Source organism: Zalophus californianus, chromosome 13 (assembly GCF_009762305.2).
Source record: "Zalophus californianus isolate mZalCal1 chromosome 13, mZalCal1.pri.v2, whole genome shotgun sequence".
Taxonomy (NCBI): domain Eukaryota; kingdom Metazoa; phylum Chordata; class Mammalia; order Carnivora; family Otariidae; genus Zalophus; species Zalophus californianus.
In genome coordinates this window covers 20724255-20748114 of record NC_045607.1, presented here as the reverse complement: position 1 = coordinate 20748114, position 23860 = coordinate 20724255, and the positions used below count along the sequence as shown (strand labels likewise).

At 40.6% G+C, this 23860-nt stretch overlaps 1 protein-coding gene across 2 annotated transcripts in view; it reads right to left on the bottom strand.

The window, feature by feature from the left end:
• FKBP15 (FKBP prolyl isomerase 15) overlaps window positions 1-23860 on the bottom strand; it is a 58049-nt gene that overhangs the window by 14132 nt on the left and 20057 nt on the right. For both annotated transcript variants that reach the window (XR_003523628.2, XM_027615069.1), the window contains exons 5-19: window positions 22315-22389; window positions 21884-21982; window positions 20116-20265; window positions 19043-19111; window positions 17712-17858; window positions 15018-15160; window positions 14476-14533; window positions 11232-11339; window positions 8977-9079; window positions 8405-8511; window positions 6391-6505; window positions 4988-5097; window positions 4579-4686; window positions 3886-3980; window positions 2931-3033 (exon numbers count right to left, since the gene is read on the bottom strand). Coding sequence is in view for 1 of the 2 variants with exons in the window: in XM_027615069.1 (XP_027470870.1) it covers window positions 2931-3033; window positions 3886-3980; window positions 4579-4686; window positions 4988-5097; window positions 6391-6505; window positions 8405-8511; window positions 8977-9079; window positions 11232-11339; window positions 14476-14533; window positions 15018-15160; window positions 17712-17858; window positions 19043-19111; window positions 20116-20265; window positions 21884-21982; window positions 22315-22389 (1590 nt within the window). In the remaining variant the exon portion in view is untranslated. The remainder of the gene's footprint in view (window positions 1-2930; window positions 3034-3885; window positions 3981-4578; window positions 4687-4987; window positions 5098-6390; window positions 6506-8404; window positions 8512-8976; window positions 9080-11231; window positions 11340-14475; window positions 14534-15017; window positions 15161-17711; window positions 17859-19042; window positions 19112-20115; window positions 20266-21883; window positions 21983-22314; window positions 22390-23860) is intronic.

Below are 23860 nucleotides of genomic sequence, written 5' to 3'. Positions count from 1 at the left end.
TAACACCACGGGAAGGGCTGAAGGTCACTGGAGGGGAGGCAGTGGGATGGCTGGTCCCTCTCTCCCGAAAGGACAAGCAGAGTGAAAGGTCACTCAAAAGCTCTATTTATCTCAGGGCCTTACGTGGAAAGGCCTATTAGAAGCATGACAAGTAATACTCTCACCCAAACACACCTGTGTGCACAGAGAAAAGAGCGAAGGGACGAGTAAACAGGAAAGGAAAGCAAAGGCAGGGAGAACCAAGAGTTTAGAAAAACAAGTAAAAAGGAGCATTCAAGTGAGAAGCAGGAAAACGGTTCCAAAACAAAATGGCAATTTGACAAAAGGAAAAGGACAGAGCTGACTGGCAGTGAGGCCCTGCGCGAGCTGCTGCCCCTCCCTGGGCCGCAGCTTGCCCTCTGTAAAACAGGAAGGTCAACCCAGGTGACCTCCAACAGCTCTTCTGTCAGTCCAGGGTTTTATGTGGAAATACTAACCCCGTCAGAGAGAAAAATAACGAATTCCACTCACCAAATGTCCACTGAGCTCTCAGCCAAAACTCTCTGAGCTGCGTTTGAAGGCAGAGAGCTGCCTCCAGGGATCAAAAGACCTTGATGATCTCCCTTTAGGAGGACAGCCCTCATAGGGACGACTATCAAGTAAGAAAGAAGCGGAGCGAAAGGAAAGCAGGAAGGGTCAAGCCTTGAAAAGTTTCACTGAAATCAAAGCAGCCAAGCGAGGTGTGTGATACCTGGTACCCAACTCATCAAGCACAGCGCTACTCAGCCCAGAAGATGCTCTCAGACAGATATGTGGGAAGCATGGTGCCTAGAACCTGGTGGGGACTGAAGAGATCAGAGCTGTTCTCACTGTTGTTGTCATTACTGCACGTTCTGCTGTCACAGAGCATCTACCAGGTGCCAGGCATGGTGCCAACCATTTTTGTTTATCAGTATGGGGCTCCTGGGTGACTCAGTCGGTTGAGCGTCTGACTCCTGATTTCGGCTCAGTAGTCATAGTCTCAGGGTCATGAGGTCCAGCCCCGAGCTAGGCTCTGCACTCAGCGCGGAGTCTGCTTGAGAGTCTCTCCTTCTCCTTCTGTCCTTTCCCCAGCTCGCACATGCGCTCTAAAATAAATAAAAAATCTTAAAAAAAAAAAAAAGAATCATGTGGGTGGACTAATAAGCTAACTCATGTGGTTGGCAAACTTTGACCCACAGGCCAAATTGGCCTGCTGCCTGTTTTTGTAAATAAAATTTTAGTGGCACACACACACACTCCCCCCACTGATGCTCAACACGAGAATCACATGGGGAAGTTCCTAAAAACAAAGGCACCCAGCTGCCACATCCACAGGATTGAGGCAAAAGAAACCACTAATAAAGAGCAATGACTCCTAGCCGGCTGTGCGTCAGAATCTAAAGGAGCTTTTGAAAAGTTCAGATTCAGCCCTTTGCTACATGATGCTGAATTAGAATCTCAAGGTGAAGTTTAAGAATATGTATTTTTTAATAAGGCACATCAAGTGATCTTGAGGCAGCCAGACTAGTGTGTGGGAACCACTGATCTAGAACAAGGTCTAGTAATCATGCTAGACCCGAATAACCGGTCTAACAGCTCAACCAAACAATGTATTTGGGTGTCCCTGCCAGGCCTAAGGATTAAAAAAAAAAAAAAAAGTAAATGAGAGTGAGAAAATAAAAGTAGAGGAAGGAGAAATAGTAAAAAATATGGTTAATGGAGAGTGAAGTGACTCCAGTGCTGTTCAGTGACGGCAGCGTCCCAGGCTGCTGACCTTGATCCAGGCCGGAGGGGTCAGCCTCAACAAACGAGGGATGGTAGAAAGTAGCAGTGAGAAAGGATCGGGGTCATGTTGGGTCGGGGCTATGCAGGGCAAGGCACTGCTCATCGGAGGATAAGGGGTCGGAGCTCTTTCCTCCTGGGACACTATGACTAAGAGAACACAGACAATAATAATAGCATGAGACCTAAGTAAGGAATCCTCAGCATTACTGGCCTGTGAGAAAGGGAGTAAACTCCATGGGTTATAAAGTGCATTCCACTCACCTTCCAATGTTCAGGAAAAATCCAAATACAAAATATAAACTATTTCTTAAAACCTGTGAGATAACAGCAGATGGCTGGGCCAAGATCTCCAGCTAAGGAGCAGTAGCCCAAACCAGAAGGACTCCACTCCAGATAAACGGTGTCACTGGGGCAGCAATGGGAGGAGTGAGCATCAGCATCAGCCTAGCCCAGCCCAAGACCCACTAGGGTCTTCCTTACAGCTACTCACAGGAACTGGTAGAAATGCCTCATTCTGAACGGACCGAAGCCAGACAGCAGTACTCTAAAATGCTCTGGCAGATGCAGATGGAGGACTACGCTAGACAATCTTAAATTTCACTAAAGTGTTTGTTATATGGCATAAAAGGAATTTTCTGTTGATTGGGTCAAGAGAATAAATTTCATTTGCTAATAAACAATGTAATCCTCACCTTAACCAAATTACTAAGAAAAACTAATAGTTTTTGAGTCAACTCATTGCAAAGAGTACTTTAAAATAGAAGGCTAGGGATGCCTGGGTGGCTCAGTTGGTTAAGTGTCTGCCTTCAGCTCAGGTCATGATACCAGGGGCCTGGGATCGAGTCCCGCATCGGGTTCCCTGATCAGCAGGGAGCCTGCTTCTCCCTCTGCCTTCCACTCCCCCTGCTTGTACTCTCATGCTCTCTCTCTCTCTCTCTCTGGCAAGTAAATAAAATCTTTATTAAAAAAAAAAAAAAACACAGAAGTCTGGATGGTGGATATAGTAAAATCTGTTAGAAGCTTTCTAGTTCTGTTCCCAATGATGGCAAAAGTTTTTGCTGAAAAGCAGATTGATAAGTACGTACACAGAAGCACTCCTTAGCTCTACACATCCTAATGGGCTTTTCTCTCCCTAGTTACTTTACCTTCTCTTGTTCAGCATGCAATACTCTTGCCTGTGTGTTTTCTGTGGCTGTTTGAAGTGAGTTATTCCTCTTCTCCATCATCAGGTTACTCTGCTCAACATACCTGTGAAATAGGGGAAAAGACATTTATCAAGCACCAAATCTATACCAGACACAACCAACGCACATTCAGTCCTCACAACATTGCTCTATACCTTCGAAAAAATAATCTGAAAGCATTTTGTTTTCCTTAGATCTGCAGTAATCAAGTTTGGAGGTAGGAACCGGGGCCAGAAGTGAATTGCTTTACATAATGAAGAAAAAAGGAACTGGAAGCATGTGTTGTGAGGGGGAATAAAGGATGAAAGAGGAGAGGGGAGAAGAAAAGAAAGCACTTCTCCCCCCAGCTCCCCCACCAACCCCCCCCCCCCGTGTGGGAGACAAGAGACACTAGAAGAGAGAACCATGGAAGAATGATTTGCTAAGTGAAATGCTATTTGCTATAACACGTTACCCTGACCACACAATGCCCCCTCCCCCCGGCCAAAATCTTTAGAAGGATCTAGAAAAATTACACAACGTTTGGGTTTTATATGGAAATCACTGAAGTTCTGGTTGATGAAATAACCCACATAGTAGACAGAAGAGTTGACAGTATTTTCTAAGAGTGTTCTAAGTATTAACGCCACTTTTGCAGATGAAGAAAGGAGGGCCAGGAGGAGTAAATACCCACAGCCACACAACAAAAGAGGAGCAGAGCTGGGATTCAAACATAGGTCTGCCTGACATCACAGCCTACTGCGCTCTTTCTATCGGAATGCCTCTCAGAAAACAAACAATAATTCACATGACAGGCAGGAAACAGAAATAGCAGCAGTACGCATAAACTACCCTAAAAAAACATGTTTATCTAACTTGGGCATTTACAAATGAAACCCTTTGTCCATCCTAGCCAGTGCCCCATACCTGTCATTACCTCTGATTTCGTTCAATTAGTTCACTAATCTTGTCATTCTGTTCTTCTATCCGACTGCTCTTTTCAAGGATCTCTTGCTTCAATCTTTCGTTTTCCTAAATTCAAAATATACAATGTATAACTTAAGTTTTTAGAAGAAAAGTGCCAGATATAAAGGAATCAACTTGAACTGATAGGTGATACTGTTACAAATTTTGAGATAAAAAACCAGAATTTATGTCCACATCGATATAATATTTAAAACATCAAATCATACCTGATGGATACAAATCACTATGCCCAATAGATTAAACATAGAAATGGCCAGGTCATGATCCTGGAGTCCCGGGATCGAGTCCCGCATCGGGCTCCCCGCTCGGCAAGGAGCCTGCTTCTCCCTCTAACCCTCCCCCCTCTCATGTACTCTCTTTCTCTCATTCTTGCTCTCTCAAATAAATAAATAAATCTTAAAAGAAAAAAATGGCCATTAAATGAGGCAAAATTCTAAAATATGGTCCAAAAGAAATGTTTCCTTGTGACTCTATACTGATAAGTCACTTGGACCAAATTAGGCCGTAATAGATTTTCCAGAATTTCCCAACTCAGTGTAGCACTGATCACATGCTCTCTGTGCAGCAGAGGTTTTAGAGAGTAGCACATTCTGGAGAAGGAGGCAAGACCTCCAGGCTGTGTTCTCTTCTCGATGCCCCTCACCTGAATAATACGTTGGATGTTGCTCATAATCATGCTTGTCTCCATTGTAAGCGCCATGCTGGGAGGCAGCAGGGAATTGCCAGCACTGTGCTTCTGTAACTCTTCAACCTACAAATGTGGGGACAGAAAGACTTTGAGAGAAATTTTTAAATGGAGAAATATAATTTACCCAAGATCTGACCACTTTTTGGACGGGCCTAACAATTTTCTGAGACAATCTCTAACATAAGCTAGAATTTTCTTCTGCCAACTGGATTCCAAACTAAAAACTAACCTTCTAGGGAAATAACTACTAACTACTAGGAATACAGGAAACCAAGGAAGAGTTTACCTATAGCCCTGGTTGCTCCCTGCTTGTACCCCGTTCACTCCCCCACTTTCAACACAGCCCCAACCCTGACTCACTCACCTTCGTCATTAGATGATCCATTTTATCAGCCACTTTGCTGACAGCCATTCGAATTTCAGTGTTATGTTGCCGGGCTTCAGTCATGAGAAATGAAGCCATGTCACCGGATCCTAAACAGACATAAGCCGAAAAGAACCTTATGAAACTAGAGCAGAGGAACATCCCAAAATAGTAGGAAATGCTGTAGGTGATTCACACTGTCTGGAGAAGACATAGAGGACATAGAGGCAAAAGGGTGCCAAAGCTAACAGTAAGTAAGCTCTGCTCCTGCAAAATGCATCAAGGGGTATGGTCTGGTCCAGAGCACAAGAATGCCCATTTTGGTCCGCCATAGCACTAACAGCTCAGATTGCTTCTCCACTCATCCAACTGCATGCCAGGTATTGTACCAGGCACCAGGGATTCAGAACAAATGAAACCCGGTTCCCGCCCTTGGTGAGCTCACAGTCTGGTGGGGAGACTCACATGTAAACAGATCATTACGACAGAGTGTTTAAGTGCAAAAAATGGACCATGTACAAAGTACAAAAGGACCACAAAGAAAAGCAAGATTAACTCTTTGGTGACACATATACACAGTTATGTCTGTGGGAGGAGAGGAAGAAGTGACAGTCACAATTAGGGAAGGCTTCACAGAGATGATAAATTTGATGGTTTCCCAGATAGACAAGTGGCAGGGTTTCCAGACAAAGGTAGCAACCATGAAACCCTTACCAACCCGGGACCATAAATTATGCTGTAGGATATACTGGGTCCTTCCTACCACTATCCTAATGCCAAAGATAAGCTGCAGAATAAGAAGGTAGAATAGCATGCCAGCTATTTACATTTTATTTTGTTTTGTTTTTTAATATAAAATTACAATTTGTTTCGTTTTTTATATCAATGTGCTTTTTATGCACTGGTACATGCATGAAAGATATCTGAAAAGTTACCCAAGTAACTGTTAACAACAGTTTCCTAGGGGTGGGGGGTGTTAATGATGGAGAACAGTAACTTATACTGAACACCCAGTTACCATGCGTTCTCCCAATTTCCCCCAACATTTCACTCTCATTGTTTTCTAGAAACGCTACAGAGCCACACTGACAGAGCAATGGAAAAGGGCTGACAGGAGAAAATGCAAGAAACAAAACAGAAAGTAGGCATGAAGTGGTTTTGGGGGAAGATGTAAACATTCCAAAATTGGATTGCGGTGAAGGTTGCACAATTTTGTAAACTTACTGAAAAAATCCTTAAATTACACACTTAAAGTGAGTGAACTATATGATACATAAATTTCACCTCAACAAAGCTGTTAAAAAAAAAAAGCAGAGATCTGTTGGAGTGAAAATGGAAAGGGGGTGGGAGGAAGGAGAGCAGAGCAAGAGTGGAAGACGAGACACTGAGGGCCCACGGCCTACCTTGAAAATGGGGAGACTGAGAGAGCGGAGCGGGGTACAGGGGCCGGGCAGGCTGCAGCTGGGAGGTGACGGCTGATGTGTGGGGATAAGCGTAGGCTTGCATACCTGCATAGGGCTGAGAAAATGCCAAGTTATATTCACGGCTCTCTTTTCTGCTTAATCTGTCTTTGATGGAATAAAGAGATTAAGCTGGAAGGAGATGCAAATTTATTAAAGCTGGAGACAGATGATAACATAACAATAAAAAAATTTAAAGGAAAAAAAAAAAAGCTGGAGACAGATGAGATCTATTTGGTACGGGGTAGGCACTGCAGCAGAATTCTGTGTCATCCAGAGACACAGGTGCCCGATCACTGAAGTCCTACCCAGAAAGTGAGGGAAGGCTGTCTCAGGTTGCTCCCCAGTCCTCTGCCACTATGATTTAATTAAGTAGGAATTCAGTTTCCAGCTGTTAGGCCTACTGATGGTCTAAGAAATTGTAAATCTAAAGAGACTCAGCTGAGGGCGCCTGGGTGGCTCAGTCAGTTAAGTGTCTGCCTTTGGATCAGGTCATGATCCCAGGGTCCTGGGACGGAGTCCTGATACAGGCTCTCTGCTCAGTGGGAAGTCTGCTTCTCCCTCTGCCCCTGCCCCCCCACCGCCCACAAGTGTGCACATGAGCGCGCACACGTGCTCTCTCTCTCTCTCTCGTGTATGCATGCGTGCAAAAATACATACATAAAATCTTTAAAAATAAATAAATAAAGACACTCGGCTGAGTTTCCATTGGGATCAAAGGACAGGTGTTCATTGAGATCCCAAAGTAAATCCATGAGTCTCCAAAGGATATCTCTCCCCTGCAAGATTCTGATGCTCTTGTGATCAAGAGCTCTCATTTTCCCCTGAATCTTGGTCACCTCAACTATAAGATGAAAAGAGTAACACCACTCACGGCTGTTGTGTGGACTAGATGAAGTGATATATAGGTAAAGTTCCTCACAGCTGGTAAATTAAGTGCACAGCAGACAGTAAATGCTCAATAAACAGCAGCTTTCTTTTAAATGATGATTGTTGTTCTTCCTTGAGTTAAGGAAATCCAGTTCATTTCCAGGGACAGATAAACTACCCATCCATTATTAAAAAAAAAACACAGCTTAGTCTATAAGATAGAATTGTCCACTAGGGAGTAAGGAGAGGGCAAGGTGGGACTTTTTTAAATTCGAATACACCCTGTCCCAATGGGGCACAGCCCGCTCACCATCACTGCCACCCTTCCATTAAGAATCACCAAGGAAGTGAAGCCCTCCTATCACTGGGAGTATGTTCATGCACCCAGTGTGTCGGACAGAAGAAAGAGCCCACTACCCCGGCAAACAGCAGAGGCAGGTTGCTGCCACTACCTTCTGTGAAAACAGAAAAAACCTACTTTCTTTTTGGAGGATAACTAGAAGCAGAGTTGGCTGTATTTTCCATATACCCTCAAGCTACAAGCATTCTGCTACGTACAGAGCAGAACCTTAGCCTATCGAGCTAGTGGACAAGAACAGAGGACTTGCATTTACCCCCTGCAGGCGACCTGTGTGCAAAGGAAGGGAAACAAACACTGACTGGGCCTTTACTATGTGCCAGGCCTTGTTTCCATATACCCTCAAGCTACAAGCATTCTGCTACGTACAGAGCAGAACCTTAGCCTATCGAGCTAGTGGACAAGAACAGAGGACTTGCATTTACCCCCTGCAGGTGACCTGTGTGCAAAGGAAAGGAAACAAACACTGACTGGGCCTTTACTATGTGCCAGGCCTTGTACCTGGCGCTCTGCCTGTTCTTACCTTTCGGCTTTACAACAACCTGTAAAGGAGGTAATCCTCGGTCTGGTTTAAAGATGAGATGGTGGTGGTGGTTCAGGAAGGGGGAAAATGACAAATTCTGATGTGGGGAACTGCTACTGCACAAAGTGTGCAGGAGGGAGGAGAGAGACTGACAAGAACCTAATAAATTACCGCCTATGACTGATATGGTTTAAAAACGTCATTACCTGAAAAGACTGGGCATTTCCAGACACAGCGGAGTGCGAGTCGAGAGAGGCAACTTGCATTAAGGCAGGAGAGGGCGCTTGGAGGCCAGAAACAGATGGCTGAGGTGCTACAATAAAGCAAGAAGTTTTCACTGTCATCCACTCTGGTTTCTTGGTAAAAGTCTGGACTAGAATCTTACATATTGCAACATGCTTCAGACCTGACCACTCTCCTCACCTGCTCTCCCGAAACCAACTCTACTGGAGTCTCAGGAGCAGACTAGCAGAAGGAACCTGGGGTTCTCGGGCACATGGGATTCAGACCTACGGTCCCATCCGCTGACAAGTGCACAATTGCACACAGGGAAGTGTCTCATTAGCTGAGAGCATGCTTCTGAACCTGGCAATGCCACATGGCAGGAGACAAAGCACGCAGACCAAATCCATCTCCAGGGTGGAAAATGCCCTACCCAGGGACAAACTGACAAGTTTTACACTCTAGTCCAGTCTCAGTACTAATACACTGCAGCCCGATAACTTAAGGAACCCAGATGATAACTCTGGTAATCTGCAGAGCTGGAGAGGCCCCTTACCTTGTGCGGCCATCTGCGGTAGCGCTGGATGCGCTGGCTGAAGAGAGGGCTGCAGGGACGGAGCTGCCGCAGGCTGTGCAGCTCCGCGCAGAGCGTTCACATCCTGAAACAGGAAAGGGCATTTTGGTGACTATGTATGTGGGTCCTTAGCTGGAGACCGAGGCTGACTGTCCACCCTAAACCTGCTTACAGTCAGTGTTTTTAGGCAAAGAAGAGGAAGGAAAGGCAAGAGTTTAGGGTGTGGGCTGTGGGGAGATCCCTTCTCCCTGTAAATCATATCAAATAATTAAGTATATGTAATTTCCTTGAACGTTCCAAGTTGTTGATGTTTTATTGACTGAAGCAGCTAAAGTGACTGCTCTCCAGAATGTATCATTTTCCAAACCAGCAGCTACCTTAAACCTGACCTAGTCTGTTCCCAGAGAAGCGGGGGTCTCTTGCAAGGAAACCCAAGCAATAGTGCAGCCTCTTCTCTTCTGCCAAATCATCTCCACACACCTCAAGGTACTCACTGAAAATGAGACAGAGCAAGATTCACTGCGCCTCATTACCATGTTTTTTGGATAATGCGGTTTTAGAGTGTTTTTCCCCATTCTTTCTTTTCATAAAAGTCAAAGCAATGTTGGTCTCTACTATAATTCTAAACAAAGTTACTAAACATCTTCCCAATTCATACAAGGAAAAGAAAAACTTGGGGCACAACATACAGTTTACTTGCTATCCTACAGTTCAAAGGCGGAAATCTCTTTGACATTCTTTTACTTTAGAACTTCCCCTTGCCCCCGATATTCTCCAAAACGCATTATGCACTTCTGGAAAAGCATGCCAGTTTTTTATCGCTGCAGCTCTAAATTGAACACTGAGTTGCCTTTAAAGGAAATAATGCTTTGCTTTATTTACTTATGTTAATTGTATTATTTATGTTATTCATATTGGTATTAACATAAATATTCATGATACTAAGTTGAAAAATCAGGTTACAAAGCAATAATATATAAAGAAAAATGCACTTTTTGCTAAATATATTTTTCTTTCTTTGCAATTTAAATCATTCTACAATGAATAAGTAGCACTTACAAATTTTATTAACAGTATTACCTTATTAAAATTTAATTTCCAGAACCAGCTAAAAATCAATCCTATAACAAGAGGCCCCAGAAATCCTACCCTTAAAATATTAAATCTACTTACAGCTTTTCCAGGAAGAAATAAAACAAAATTACGAAAAATAAAGCCTATGCTAGAAAATTTTTTCAAGAGCATCACCTTTGCTTTATTTTACATCAAAGTCAAAGAATCCTAAAAATCAGTCTCTGTTAATCTCTGTTAAGTGTTTCAATTCAACTGAGAGGATGATTTTACTCAATAAGGAACTAACCAATGGGAAAAGAACTAAGTTAGAACTGAGCTACTTCGTATCATACACCAAATTCCATATGGATTAAAATTTTAGATCTAAATACGAAATAATATCTTTAGAAAACACGTGATGTTTATAATACCTGAAAGTGAGAAGGCTTTCTAAGCATAATGTCAAAAGCAAAAAACAAAGGGAAAAAACTGATAGATTTCACTGCAATAAAATTCTCGAACTTCAAAACAATCACACCATATACAAAGCCAAGAGACACAACAGTGCAATCTTTAGTGACAGGTAACATCAGTGGGAAGACCAATGTTTCCCAAAAGAATCTGAACATTCAGTCAACCAAAATGAACTGAGCATCTTTTATGGGTTGGGCACCATGCTGCCTCAAGTGTGATTTTTACTGACAGTAGAGAACCTAGTAGAAGGCTATATGGACTACTTAAAACTTCCCCGTTCATGGGCGCCTGGGTGGCTCAGTTGGTTAAGCGACTGCCTTCAGCTCAGGTCATGATCCTGGAGTCCTGGGATCGAGTCCCGCGTCGGGCTCCCTGCTCAGCAGGGAGTCTGCTTCTACCTCTGACCCTCTTCCCTCTCGTGCTCTCTATCTCTCATCCTCTCTCTCTCAAATAAATAAATAAAATCTTTAAAAAAAAAAAAAAAAAACTTCCCCGTTCTTGTGGCAGATGTGTGGGATTGCTTCCATTTCTCAGGGGAAGTGCTAATCACAGTGGAAACACATGTACCAATACCAACCTATACCATTTTGAATATAAGCTTTCTACATGATGATTCTGGGTTACAGGCAGAAAAAGTAGTAATCTTAACCAAAAGAACACAATGTAGAAACGTCTGCACTATTCATTCTAACACAGCCCAGGGGTCATACCTCGATTTCTGAATCATTGGAATCCAACTGTGGTGGAAGAATGGGCAGCATGGGCTGGCCCATTTTAGCCATCCGAGAGATCAACTTGGCTTTGACTGTATCAGGACTCTAAAAAGAGAAAAGTCACAAAAATCACTACAATCAAAGCTCACTACTTTAGCTCTATGTCTTTGGCTCTTACATCAAACCCTTCAACAAGTCCCCCTGCTATATCTATTTGAAGCCATTTCTTCTACAAAATGAGAATTAAAGATTTCTTGCCAAGAAGCATACATGGGTCACAATTAATATAACAGTAAAAATAATTCCCTATATGTTGGAATGGACAAAGTGGTTCCACATGTATTATTCCATTTCAATCAAGTCTCCCCACCAGGCATAATTCTTCTCATTTTCCAGATGAAAAACTAAGCACAGATCAAGGGAAGGAGGCATCTTAGATGACAGTACCCTCTGAAAACCCTGGGAACAATTCAGCAGATAGATATTCAGAAGCAATTTGGGGAAAGAAGGAAACAGGAGCTCTTTGTTCCAAATTCACGTTCATTTAACTCTGACTTGGCACTGACTACACAATAGCCCCTGTGCTAGAAGCCTCTGTATCCATTAACTGGTCCAAAGTGCAGCCTTCAGAGTGGAGAGTATATACCCCTGAAAGTGTACATGATAGTCTACTGGGTATAAAAAGAGATGATAATGAGGCACCTGGGTGGCTGAGTCAGTTATGCGACTGACTCTTGATTTCCGCTCAGGTCTTGATCTCATGGGTTGTGAGATGGAGCCCCATGTTGGGCTCCGTGCTTAGCAGGGAGTCTGCTTGAAGATTCTCTCCCTCTGCCTCTCCCCACACCCTCACAGGCGCATGCACACGTGCACACGTGCTCTCTCTTAAATAAATAAATCTTTAAAAAAAGAGAGATGATCATAACCTCTATTTTTGAATTATCTCTAATCTGTGGTAAACGTAAGACATTAAGCTTGTTTACAGGGAGGGACAGTATATATATAATTTATAAATAGATAATAGATACTGGGAGTGTGTGCTCAGTTTTTCTTGACTGATTGGAAGCACATACTCAAAGAAAGTTGGGTTCAGGGGCGCCTGGGTGGCTCAGTCGTTAAGCGTCTGCCTTCGGCTAAGGGCATGATCCCAGAGTCCTGGGATCGAGCCCCACATTGGGCTCCCTGCTCAGCGGGAAGCCTGTTTCGCTTCTCCCTCTCCCACTCCCCCTGCTTGTGTTCCCTCTCTCACTGTCTCTCTCTCTGTCAAATAAATAAAATCTTAAAAAAGAAAAAAAAAGAATGAAAGTTGGGTTCATCAAAAGAGGACTAGTTACATAAACCATACCCCACAATGGCATACTGCAATCTACAGAAAAAAAAACAAAGAGGAAGCTTTCTGTACACTAACATGGAAAGATACTGTTACATATATTGTAATATGTAGAAGGCATGGTAGGTAATATATATACTATGCTATATTTTGTGAAAGGAGGGAGAAATAAAATATACATTCCTATCTGCTTCCATCTGCATACAGAAAACTGAAAGAGGGCGCCTGGGTGGCTCAGTTGGTTAAGCGACTGCCTTTGGCTCAGGTCATGATCCTGGAGTCCCGGGATCGAGTCCCGCATCGGGCTCCCTGCTCAGTGGGGAGTCTTCTGCTTCTCCCTCTGACCTTCCTCCCTCTCATGCTCTCTACCTCTCATTCTCTAATAAATAAATAAAATCTTTAAAAAAAAAAACACTGAAAGAATATATATGAAACTAATAAAAGCAATTACCTAAAAGGAGAGTGAGACGGGATGGAGTACCCAGGGGTCAGGGTGGGAGCAAGTCTTTTCAATGTATACTATTATATTGTTTTAATAACTGAACCTTAGGAATGCAATTACCTATTCAAAAAAAAAACTTAAATGTAAAAAGAAAAAAAAAGATGGTGAGTTTTGTTTCAATTAAAAAAAAAAAAAAAAAAAAACTGTGGGCGCCTGGGTGGCTCAGATGGTTAAGCGTCTGCCTTCGGCTCAGGTCATGATCCCAAGGGTCCTGGGATCGAGTCCCGCATTGGGCTCCCAGCTCCTTGGGAGCCTGCTTCTCCCTCTGCTTCTCTCTCTCTCTCTCTGTCTCTCTGTCTCTCATGAATAAATAAATAAAATCTTAAAAAAAAAAAAAAAAAAACTGTAACAAGAAAAAAAATTTTAAAAAAGGTTGGAGACCACTAGCCTACTGGAAGTTACTCAAGCTTAGAAATGGGTGACAAAAGTAGCTCTGTCTAGAAAGTATCATAGAACCAATACTAAACAAATTTTGTGACTGTTCAAAGATCTGAGATTATAGTTTTTTTAATTTTCTTAATTCTTTGGCTTAACCTTCCAGGTTTCAGAGATCACTTTTTACACATACCAGATCAATTATTTGCTTAATAATTCCTGCTTTGGGCTGAATATAAACAAGTAAACTAGGGCTGGAGAGAAAGTAATCAATTTCACTCCAAGCAATCATCCTGTTTCCCAAAGTGGTAGGTGGAAAGCCACAGGGCTTTCGCCTCATGCTCATGCAGCAAACTCAGATGCCTTCATGAACCAGGCAGGGCAGCAGCAAAGTACAGCATACATGCTCCCAAAGGCTTTCAAATCCAAATTTTACTACAACTGTATGCTAGTCTTCCTGTCTTACAGTTAGGGAAATACAGAGGCCCAGAGACCAACTCAGGGTCAACTAGTTGGTGAATTAGTGCAGAATTCATCTAAGAGAATGAAAGTGTGAAGGTATGTAGTGTTAACAGTTATTATAATAACAAGAGCTAATGTTAATTGAACTCTTACAATAAGCCAGACACGATACTAAAAACTTCACACACATGATTTCATTTAAATCTCATAAATACCTCGAGTATAAAATCTTCATGCTTAGTGAAGTCATACTTTATGCAGGCTCTGAGCTTAGTGCTTTGTGAACATATCACAAGAACCCTACAAAAGGTGCTGTGAGAATTATTTCCATTCTAATCATGAAGAAGCGGAGGAACAGAAAAGTTAGATAATTTTCTCAAGGCCACAAGTTTACAAGAATAAAGATTTGAGCCCAGATCAGCCCATGCAGAAGCTAATTTATACTAACTCTCCAGTAAGGGGAAATTAATAAAGTAGATTTTTTTTTTTTTTTTTGCTCTAACCTACCCTACCCCAAGGCACACAAAACCTTCTCAGTAGACTGGGGGTGAGAGACAGACTTGTATACTCACTGAATTTACTGTAAGCTGTTCACTGAGGGAGTTAGATTTGATACGAAGGGCCGGCTCCCTGAAATCAAGTAAGACATACTGAGGTTAAAAAAAAAATCCCAAATCTATAATCGTAAGTCCCGATTATGCTGGATAAACAAATTGTTTTTGAAAGCATTTGCCAATTCGATGGCTGTGATACAGAATCATAACCATTCTTCAGTTTGCATTAATCTCTGAAAGCTGGTGAAAATGAATAATTTTCCATTCAAATTCTTATTTACATTTTTCCCTTGGGTATATATTTTATGTTTATACCTTTTACCCAGTTTTCTTCCAGAGTTCAGCAGGTATTCATACACATCCAAGTTAGTGCATTTAAAGACTATGAATATTAATCCTTTGTCAGAAAAATCTTGATGCTAGTATTTTCCCCATTTCTCTCATCCCATTTTTTTTCCAATTATTTAAAATTATTTAAGTTTGCAACCATCCCAATTTCTGAACCCCTCTAAGGATTTTTATGGACAATAAAAGAGCATGATACAACTCCAGGATCTTACCCTGATTTGAAATGCACCGATGTGGGTGGTGATACAACAGGGTCAGCAGAGAGGCCGTCAGCACCTGGTATGGGAGAAGGGGCCGCAGAATCCCGGGAACTAACGCTGTGCCCGTCAGACCCAGAATCTCTGGCAAACTTGACCTAGGGAGCGAGCAACCACAGGTGGAACAGGCTACAAAAAAGGAACCCTGCCCTCTCCACCCTCCTTTCTTTTACCTATTCTTCACTACACAAGTCATTATCTGTTCCCTTGTAGCAAATTAGAAAATGTGGATAAGCCAATAATAATAATTAATCACCCACAATCCAACCACGACAAAATAACACTGCTAGAATTTGAGATGCAGTATTTCACACTTATATTATCTTTGTGTGTGTTTGTGTATTTTTTATTAAAAAGGGACCATATTGTTTTGTGATCTGCTTCGTTCACTCAGTAACATATTTCCATGTTACTAAATTATTAATCTACAACATCATTTGTAACTACTGAACATTATGTCTAACTTCAAGGGTCATGCCCATACCTGCCATTATCTACAGGAAAGTCTCTAAAAGATTTTGGGAACAGAAGTCTTAAATACCTATGCTGCTACAAAATATATTTCACCAATTCCTGGTTGTTAGATATACAGTTCATTCCTAATTTTCCTATCACATCACAAACAATACTTCAATGAATAACTTTCTATCTACATCCTTGCACATAATCATTCCCAAAGTATAAATTCCCAGAAATTAAATAGTTGAGAGAAAAGGTATGTTCACTTTTAAGACATTTGGTATATACCACTAAATTTCACACCACAAAGGGTGAACTACCCTATACTCCACAAGTAGTGTGTAATGTTCTCTCGACACTCATCACACTGGGTATTATCATTCTGTAGCAGCCTGGTCAATTTAATAAGTGTGTCAATTTGTTAACAATAGCCAAGGGGTGCCTGGGTGGCTCAGTTGGTTAAGCAGGCACCTGCCTTTGGCTCAGGTCATGATCCCGGGGTCCTGGAATAGAGCCCCACTTGGGGCTCCATGTTTGGCAGGGAGTCTGCTTGTCCCCCTCTCTGCCCTTCCCTCCAGCTTGTGCTCTCCCTCTCATGTGCACTCTCTCTCTCAAATAAAAAAAAAAATCTTAAACAATAGCCAAACTATGGAAGCAGCCCAAGTGTCCATCGACTGATGAATGGATAAAGAAAATGTGGTGCATATATACAATGGAATGCAATCTTGCCATTAGCAATGATGTATTTTTTCCTTACGGTTACAAAATGTCAGTCTTGATTGATTCAAATTGGTTTGTATCTAAAACCATTCATGACTTCCTCAAACTCAATGGAAAATTGAGATAAGATCTAAAAGCTCTGAAAGAGGCAGCTAAAAGCCATGAGTAAAAGAGGGTTGGATTGACCCAGGAGAGATAAGGGCGTTCAATTAGGAAAGAGCCACTGAGAAAAAAAGCAGATCATTGGCTGCAGCAGAAATAACTGCCACAATAAAGATAACCATATTTATTTTCTGTACTGTATTTTGTAGTTTATAGTCACAACCACTATCACATTTGGACCTGACAAACACAGTGTAAAGCAAACAAGGTCTTTTTTTTTTTTGGAGGGGAGCATTAATTTATTTAACCACAATTTGTTACAAATTTTATTGTAGAAAATTGTGTATACTCTTGATAACATTTTTTTAAAGATATTATTTATTTGTCAGAGAGAGAGCGCGCGCGCACAAGCAGGGGGAGTGGCAGGCAGAGGGAGAAGCAGGCTCCCCGCTGAGCGAGGAGCCCGATGCGGGACCTGATCCCAGGACCCTGAGATCATGACCTGAGCTGAAGGCAGCTACTTAACCTACTGAACCACCCAGGCATCCCTTGATAACATTTTTTAACGGAAAATAAGGGGAGAAAAATAAAAAGGAAAAAGTTTCTTAACTCCATTACCATTCCCCAAAGACACTTTTAATCATTTCTTCTAACACTTTCAGCAATTTTCTATGAATATATGTGCATATATGTATCTATATGTATGGATACACAAACATTTACATGTGTATGACTGCGTAAATTATTTATTTATATATAAGTATTTTTATATGTTTACATGTATTTGTATACACACAAGAGATCATACTATATGTACTGATTTGCAACTTCCTTTTTTCACTTAACAATAGATTTTGGATATTCTTAAAGAACTGCATAAAAGCCTACTCCGTGAAAGACCTTAACTTAACCAGTTAATGATGGATATTTAAATTGTTTCCAGTTTTTACTATTACAAATAATGTGGCAGAGGGAGGAAACTATGTATCTCTATGTACATACAGGTATCTTTGCATACTTATATGAACATAGCAATACAAGAAGTTTATAGCCACGGAATTACTAAGGCAAAGGCAAGTGCCCTGAGTAGGAATCACTATTTTATAGACAGAATAAAAAGGTTAGTGTAGAAAAGTCATTTGTTCAGTCACCACCTCTTCTAGACTCTAAATAGGGTGCCAGGAAGGACATAAACCTTGGTCTTTAGATTCCAAAGCCGTTGCCCTTTCCAACTATACCATTTTTACTTAAAAAAAGAGAAAGAAAGAAAGAAAGTCTTTGAATTTGTTATTCAAACATATATATTTATTCATTTTACTTAATGGCAAAAAGGACTCATCAAACACAAAACAGCACTATTCCACTCACCCGCCTAATCTCCACCTCGTACACCAGGATTGAGTCCGGCGACTGAGTCCATCCTATTACCCCTTCCGAGCCAGCAGCACAGGCTGGAGGGATGACAAGCAACCGCTTCCCTCCTTTTCTCATGCCCAGCATCCCATCTTCCCAGGCCTTCAGGAATCAGAGAAGAGGAAAAGCTCCTCAGGACACAAGCCTCCTCATAAGACAAAATGAAGTCCTGGATACTAAGCTCCTCTCTTCCACAGTTTCAGGTTTGGACCTCCTGAGAGACATCAAATTCAACTATAATCCCCTCTTGGTTATAAGAATATCTAGAATACTGCTTCTATTCCCTTGTAAAAGCCAGCATATCCAGGGCTAGATGAAATATGCTTATCTTAGGTGATGAGAGAAATTGGAGGATAGGACAATGGTATTAAAAGAGAAATAAAAGCTACCATTCATTAAACACATTTTCTAAGTACTCTGGTAAGTGCTTTACTTACATTATATTGTTTAAACCCTAAAATAACCTCATAAGATTAGGAGCATTATCTCCATTTTACATGTAAGAAAACTGAGGCTGAGGGAGGAGAAGCAACTAACTCAAGATCAGATCACTGGTAAATCGTGAAGCCAAGATGAAACACTCAATCTGTGTGGCTTTAAAGTTCATGCCTTAACTCCTATGATCTACAGAAAGAAATCTCCAAAAGATTCTGGGAAACATAAACAAAGGCATAAACAAAGCTAGGAAGAAAACTTTTCTGTCATGCAAAATGGCAATGAGTACTTTTGCCAATGAGTGCTTCGTAGAGCATCAACAGGTCCTGACATGATGATACCCAATGTGTGTAAAATACTCTTTATTCTACAAAGCACTTGCACAGCTGGTAAAGAAAAGCTTCACAACGTGAAGCCAAGTCCCAGACTCCAATCCCAGGGTTCCTCCTGCTGTGTGGTAGTTGCTTCCCACAATGACTGGGAAGTGCTGATTCAAAGCAACTCAGACAGGTAAGAATCACCCATTATGATACAATTCTAGAAGAAACAGTTTCATCTCTTCCCCTATTGGGCTACATGGAAGATTTAATAATTTTAATAATTTCCTCAGAGTCACAGGATGAAAAAAAAAGGGTAAGGATTAAACAAATGTCACCATCTTCAATATATTCTCATAGGTAAAAATTTCCCAAGTAATCTCCCAGATAATGTAAACATTTTTCTCCTCTTACTTTTTAACCAAGCTTTCCCAGACTCAGAAAATACACCCAGGTTAGATATTTTACAAATTTAATATAAACTAAGCCTACCACAAGTGATAAAGCCATATAAGAACACAGTCAAGCCAGTACCTTGATGACTTTTCCTGATCCTAATTTCAGGCGAAGCAGCTTATCTTTGTTAGCAGTAGAGGCCAAAACCTGCAATTTGATCAAAGTAAATGAGGTCAACCAGTTTCAAAAATAAGAGTAATCATGTAATAGTCAATACAGATTAGCACAGTATTCCTGGAATAAGGAATGTCAAATATACAGCGGGGGGTCTGGGGGGGGGGGTTAGTTCTTAAAATACCTGAAGAGAAATGTTCACTCACATCAAGGCTAAATTGGGACTTGAATGTATATTTTTTTGAATCATAGTCTAAAGCTCTTTCTTTTTTTTTTTTTGTGGCCTGTGTTTACTGGATTTTATTTATTTTTTAATTTTTATTGTTATGTTAATCACCATACATTACATCATTAGTTCTTGATGTAGTGTTCCATGATTCATTGTTTGTGCATAACACCCAGTGCTCCACACAGAACGTGCCCTCTTTAATACCCATCACCAGACTAACCCATCCCCCCACCCTCCTCCCCTCTAGAACCTTCAGTTTGTTTTTCAGAGTCCATCGTCTCTCATGGTTCGTCTCCCCCTCCGACTTACTCCCCTTCATTCTTCCCCTCCTGCTGTCTTCTTCTTTTTCTTTTTTCTTAACATATGTTGCATTATTTGTTTTAAAGCTCTTTCTATATCATACTACCTTTGAGAACTTAAGGATATTAAGACACAAGTCCACTCTATTTATAGTATTATACAAAAAACAAACAACTATGAGGAAGTTCTAAAAAGAAGTTTTAAGACCTAATCCCATAAGAATAAATTCAAGTTTAAAACTGATATAGGAAGACAAGACATACACATGAACAATTACCAAAAATGATACTTAGGAAATTGGTTTCCATTCTAAATAGAAGAGACAAAGTGGCACTGAGCAGATTTAACCTGTTAGCATTTCATGACTACGCCCCAGAAGCAGCCAAAGCAGGGTTCCTAAAAGATTTCTATTTGCCAACAGCAGCAATTCATGGTAATAACACCTTACATATGAATAGTCCTAGTGCTATTTCAATTACAAATGAACTTGTAGGCTACATTCCCTTACCTGGCCCAGCACATGATTCTGAAAGAGCCAGCTGGTATAGGCCACTTCCAAAGAATCTCCAACTTCTACAGCAGGGCCTTCTGCTACAGTGAGGTCCTGGGAGAGCACTGCATCTAGGGAGGGGGTGCTGTTGCACTTGGCAATGCACACCTGCGAGATGAAATCAAAGCAGCATAAACTTAGTGTAAGCTCAGTAAATATTCACTCCATTATTGCTAATGTTTCCAAACAGTGGTATCCACTAACAAAACTGATTACATTGTTTAGAAATAAACCATTCCAAAGTCAGTAATCTTGCCAGGAATCAAAGTGCCTAAGAGTAAGGCTTTGGAGTCAGACCATCTGGGTATAGATCTGGGCACTGCCACTTATTAACTTGTGGCCTCAGCCAAATAACTTCTGTGAACCTTATTTCATACAGGTATTTTGTAAAATGGAGATTAAAAACTCTGCATGCTTCCTAGGGTAGTTATGAAGATTGCGCTAAATACAAATAGAGTCCTTGGCACAGTGCCTGGCAAATAATGGTAAGTACACAACAACCATTAGCTAGCATTACTATAAGGATTTTATTGTTTCAGTGTTTGGGAACCCACGAAAGAAAGGAGAGCTTCCAGAACAATTTCAGAAGGCATTTCTAAGACAGTAAACTAGAAAAAAGGCCCTTTATAAAACCATGCTACATTCCCAGATTCGCATGCCCACCACCTACAGACAGTCCTATCATCTTAGCACAAATCTTAGACAAAAGAGTCAAACACATCTTCGTGAATACTTACTTTACCATCAATTTTTTAACATAGTCTACATTACAAATTTGCTACACATTTTCTTAAAAGAAAGGTTTCATTATTACAATCAAATAAATGCTACCTAAAGCAACGAGATGTCGTTTTTTACCAAACAAATAAGACTAAAAAAAAAAAAAAAAAAGGTAATTCTAAATGTTGGCAAAGGCATAGTGAGAGAACAGATATGTATATGAAATAGTACAATCTCTCTGAAAAGCAGTATGCCAAACTGTCTACAGAACCAAGAAATATTTGGACTCTTTGACCCAATCTTCCACTTCTAGAAATTTAGCCCGAGAAGATGATCAGGGGGAAAAAAAAGGACCCAAAATTATACACAACAATGCTTGCTATAGTATCATTTATTTCAGATGGAGAGCAATCTAAATGTCTAAAAGTAAGGGAATGGTTAAATAAATTAAGGAACATTCATACTATGCAAATTTCAAAAATGTTTCCAAATAATTTTTCATGAGGTGGAAAAAGACACATTATACATTGTTAAAAATATATATACATAGCAAGATATTGAACTCTTAAAGGGGTATACCTACTTACGTACACTACACATAGAAAAAAAGAAAACATATTAATAGTGGTTACTTTGGGCAGTAAGATTTCAAGTGATTTTTAAAAAAAAAATGCTTTTCTAAATGTTCTACAAGAATCATTTAACTTTGTAAAAATATTTTTAAAACACTATTTTTAAATGACAGTTTTATTTATTCCTTAAGATAATTTATGAAGTGGAAAATGTTTTAAAGAAGTTTGCATTAAGTCTTTTTTCTCTTAAAGTCTCATTTTCAAGCAATTTCAGTACGTATTCCTATTATCCCTTTGAAATACAATAAGCTCAAGTGACAAATTTAGTGGGTTTTTAATGCTTGTCACTAACAAAACATAGCAGGTTATGAATTTTCCATATAGTTTCCTAAAATCAAGGGAAATCCAGGCTAGTAAGAGTAAGATGGTATTACCTGTTTATTGAATTCCACAGCAGCCTTTTCCGACTCAAACATGATGGACCAGTTTTGTCTCTGGTCATCATAAAAAGTGCTATAGTTATTGGGCCGAACCTGGGGAAAGAAGAAATGTTGGGATAACCCAACGACTGGCAGCAGAGTGCAAAAATCTGACTGCTTAAACTCACAGAGAAGGGCCTTGACTCAGGTGGACCCAGAGAGAGAGATAGGGAACTTTCTCCTTCCCTCCTGCCCTCCAACAACCACCCCTTGGTCCGTTTCCCAGAATGCAGCCAAGAGACCTTCTCGATAGGCTCTATTAAGATATCCACTCTGTTGTCCAGGGGCTGAAGCAGTAGATCTAATTCCCGCCAGGTACATACAGACCAATTTCTCCTATAAACCCATCCCAAAGGAGCTGATGATTCCAACATGGGAAGTCTTACCATTAGCTCAAAGTTCAGATGAATCCTGGCAACAGTAACTGACTGCTGTTGACTGATATAAAGAAGAATCCTATACTGTACTCAAGTAAAGGTGGGCCAAAAAAAAAGAAAACAGAAGTTAAAAGGAAATACAAAATCATCAGTAAGATGTCAGGGGTTGTGCTTCATAGGCATAAAACTCAAAACTCACTTGATCCCTTAAAGCTTAGGTTTTAAATTCTATCTTCTCACTATCCATTTTCATCTCTTCTCATCTTAGCCTTACTTAACTCTTTTACTGTAATTAGCAATTATTTTGTTAGTGTTTTCACTGGTTTGAGGGTGACAAGAGATCTACAAATGGCCAACACATACATGAAAAGATGCCCAACATCATTAGTCATTAGGGAAAATGTACATTAAAACCATAAAAAAGTATGACTTCATACTGACTAGAATGGCCATTTTTAAAAAAGGAAAAATAATAAAGCACTGGCAAGGTAGTGGAGAAATCAGAACCCTAATCTATTGCTTGTGAAAATGTACAATAGTACAGCCACTGTGGAAACAGTTTAGCAGTTCCTCAAAAAGCTAAACATAGGGGTGCCTGGGTGGCTCAGTCAGTGAAGCATCTGCCTTCGGCTCAGGTCATGATCCCAGGGTCCTGGGACTGAGCCCCACTTGGGGCTCCCTGCTCAGCGGGGAGCCTGCTTCTCCCACTCCCTCTGCCTGCCGCTCCCCCCTTGTGCTCGTGCGCTCTCGCTCTCTCTGACAAATAAAATCTTAAAAAAAAGAAAAAAGCTAAACAAAGAATTACCATATGACAAGGCAATTTCACTAGTATATACCCAAAAGAACCCAAAATAGATACTCAAACATATACTTGTATGTCAATGTTCACTGTACCATTATTCACAATAGCTGAAAGGTGGAAACAACTAGAAGTGTCCATCAACTGGGGATACATAAAATGTGTTACATACACACAGTGGAATATTATCCAGCCCTAAAAAGGAATGAAGTTCTGATATATGTTTTAACATGGATAAATCTTGAGAACATTATGCTAACTGAAATAAGCCAGATTCCATAAGTGATTCCACTTATATGAAATATCTACAATAGACAAATTCATAGAGAAAGAAAGGAGACTAGACATTACCAGGAAATAATGGAAGGCAGGAAGGGAAGTTATTGCTTGAAGGTTACAGATTTTTTTGTTTGGAGTAATGAAAAAGTGGAAATAGATAGTGGTGATCATTGCTCGATATCATGAATGTAATAATTAATGCTACTGAACTGTGTGCTTCAAAATAGTTAAAATGGCAAATATTATGTTTCATATATTTACTACACACACACACATACACACACGCACGCACATACACACACAATCATAGTTAAGCAAATGATTAAAATGCAATTCCACAGAAGAGGGAAGGAATATGTCGGCTCATATACAATCTTGCACCAAAAAAGACTTTCCTTATCCTATGTTAGGCAGATAGAATGAGGGGCTGAAACCTCAATTCAATCTGATCATAGACTGAACTGCTCGGGGAAGGAT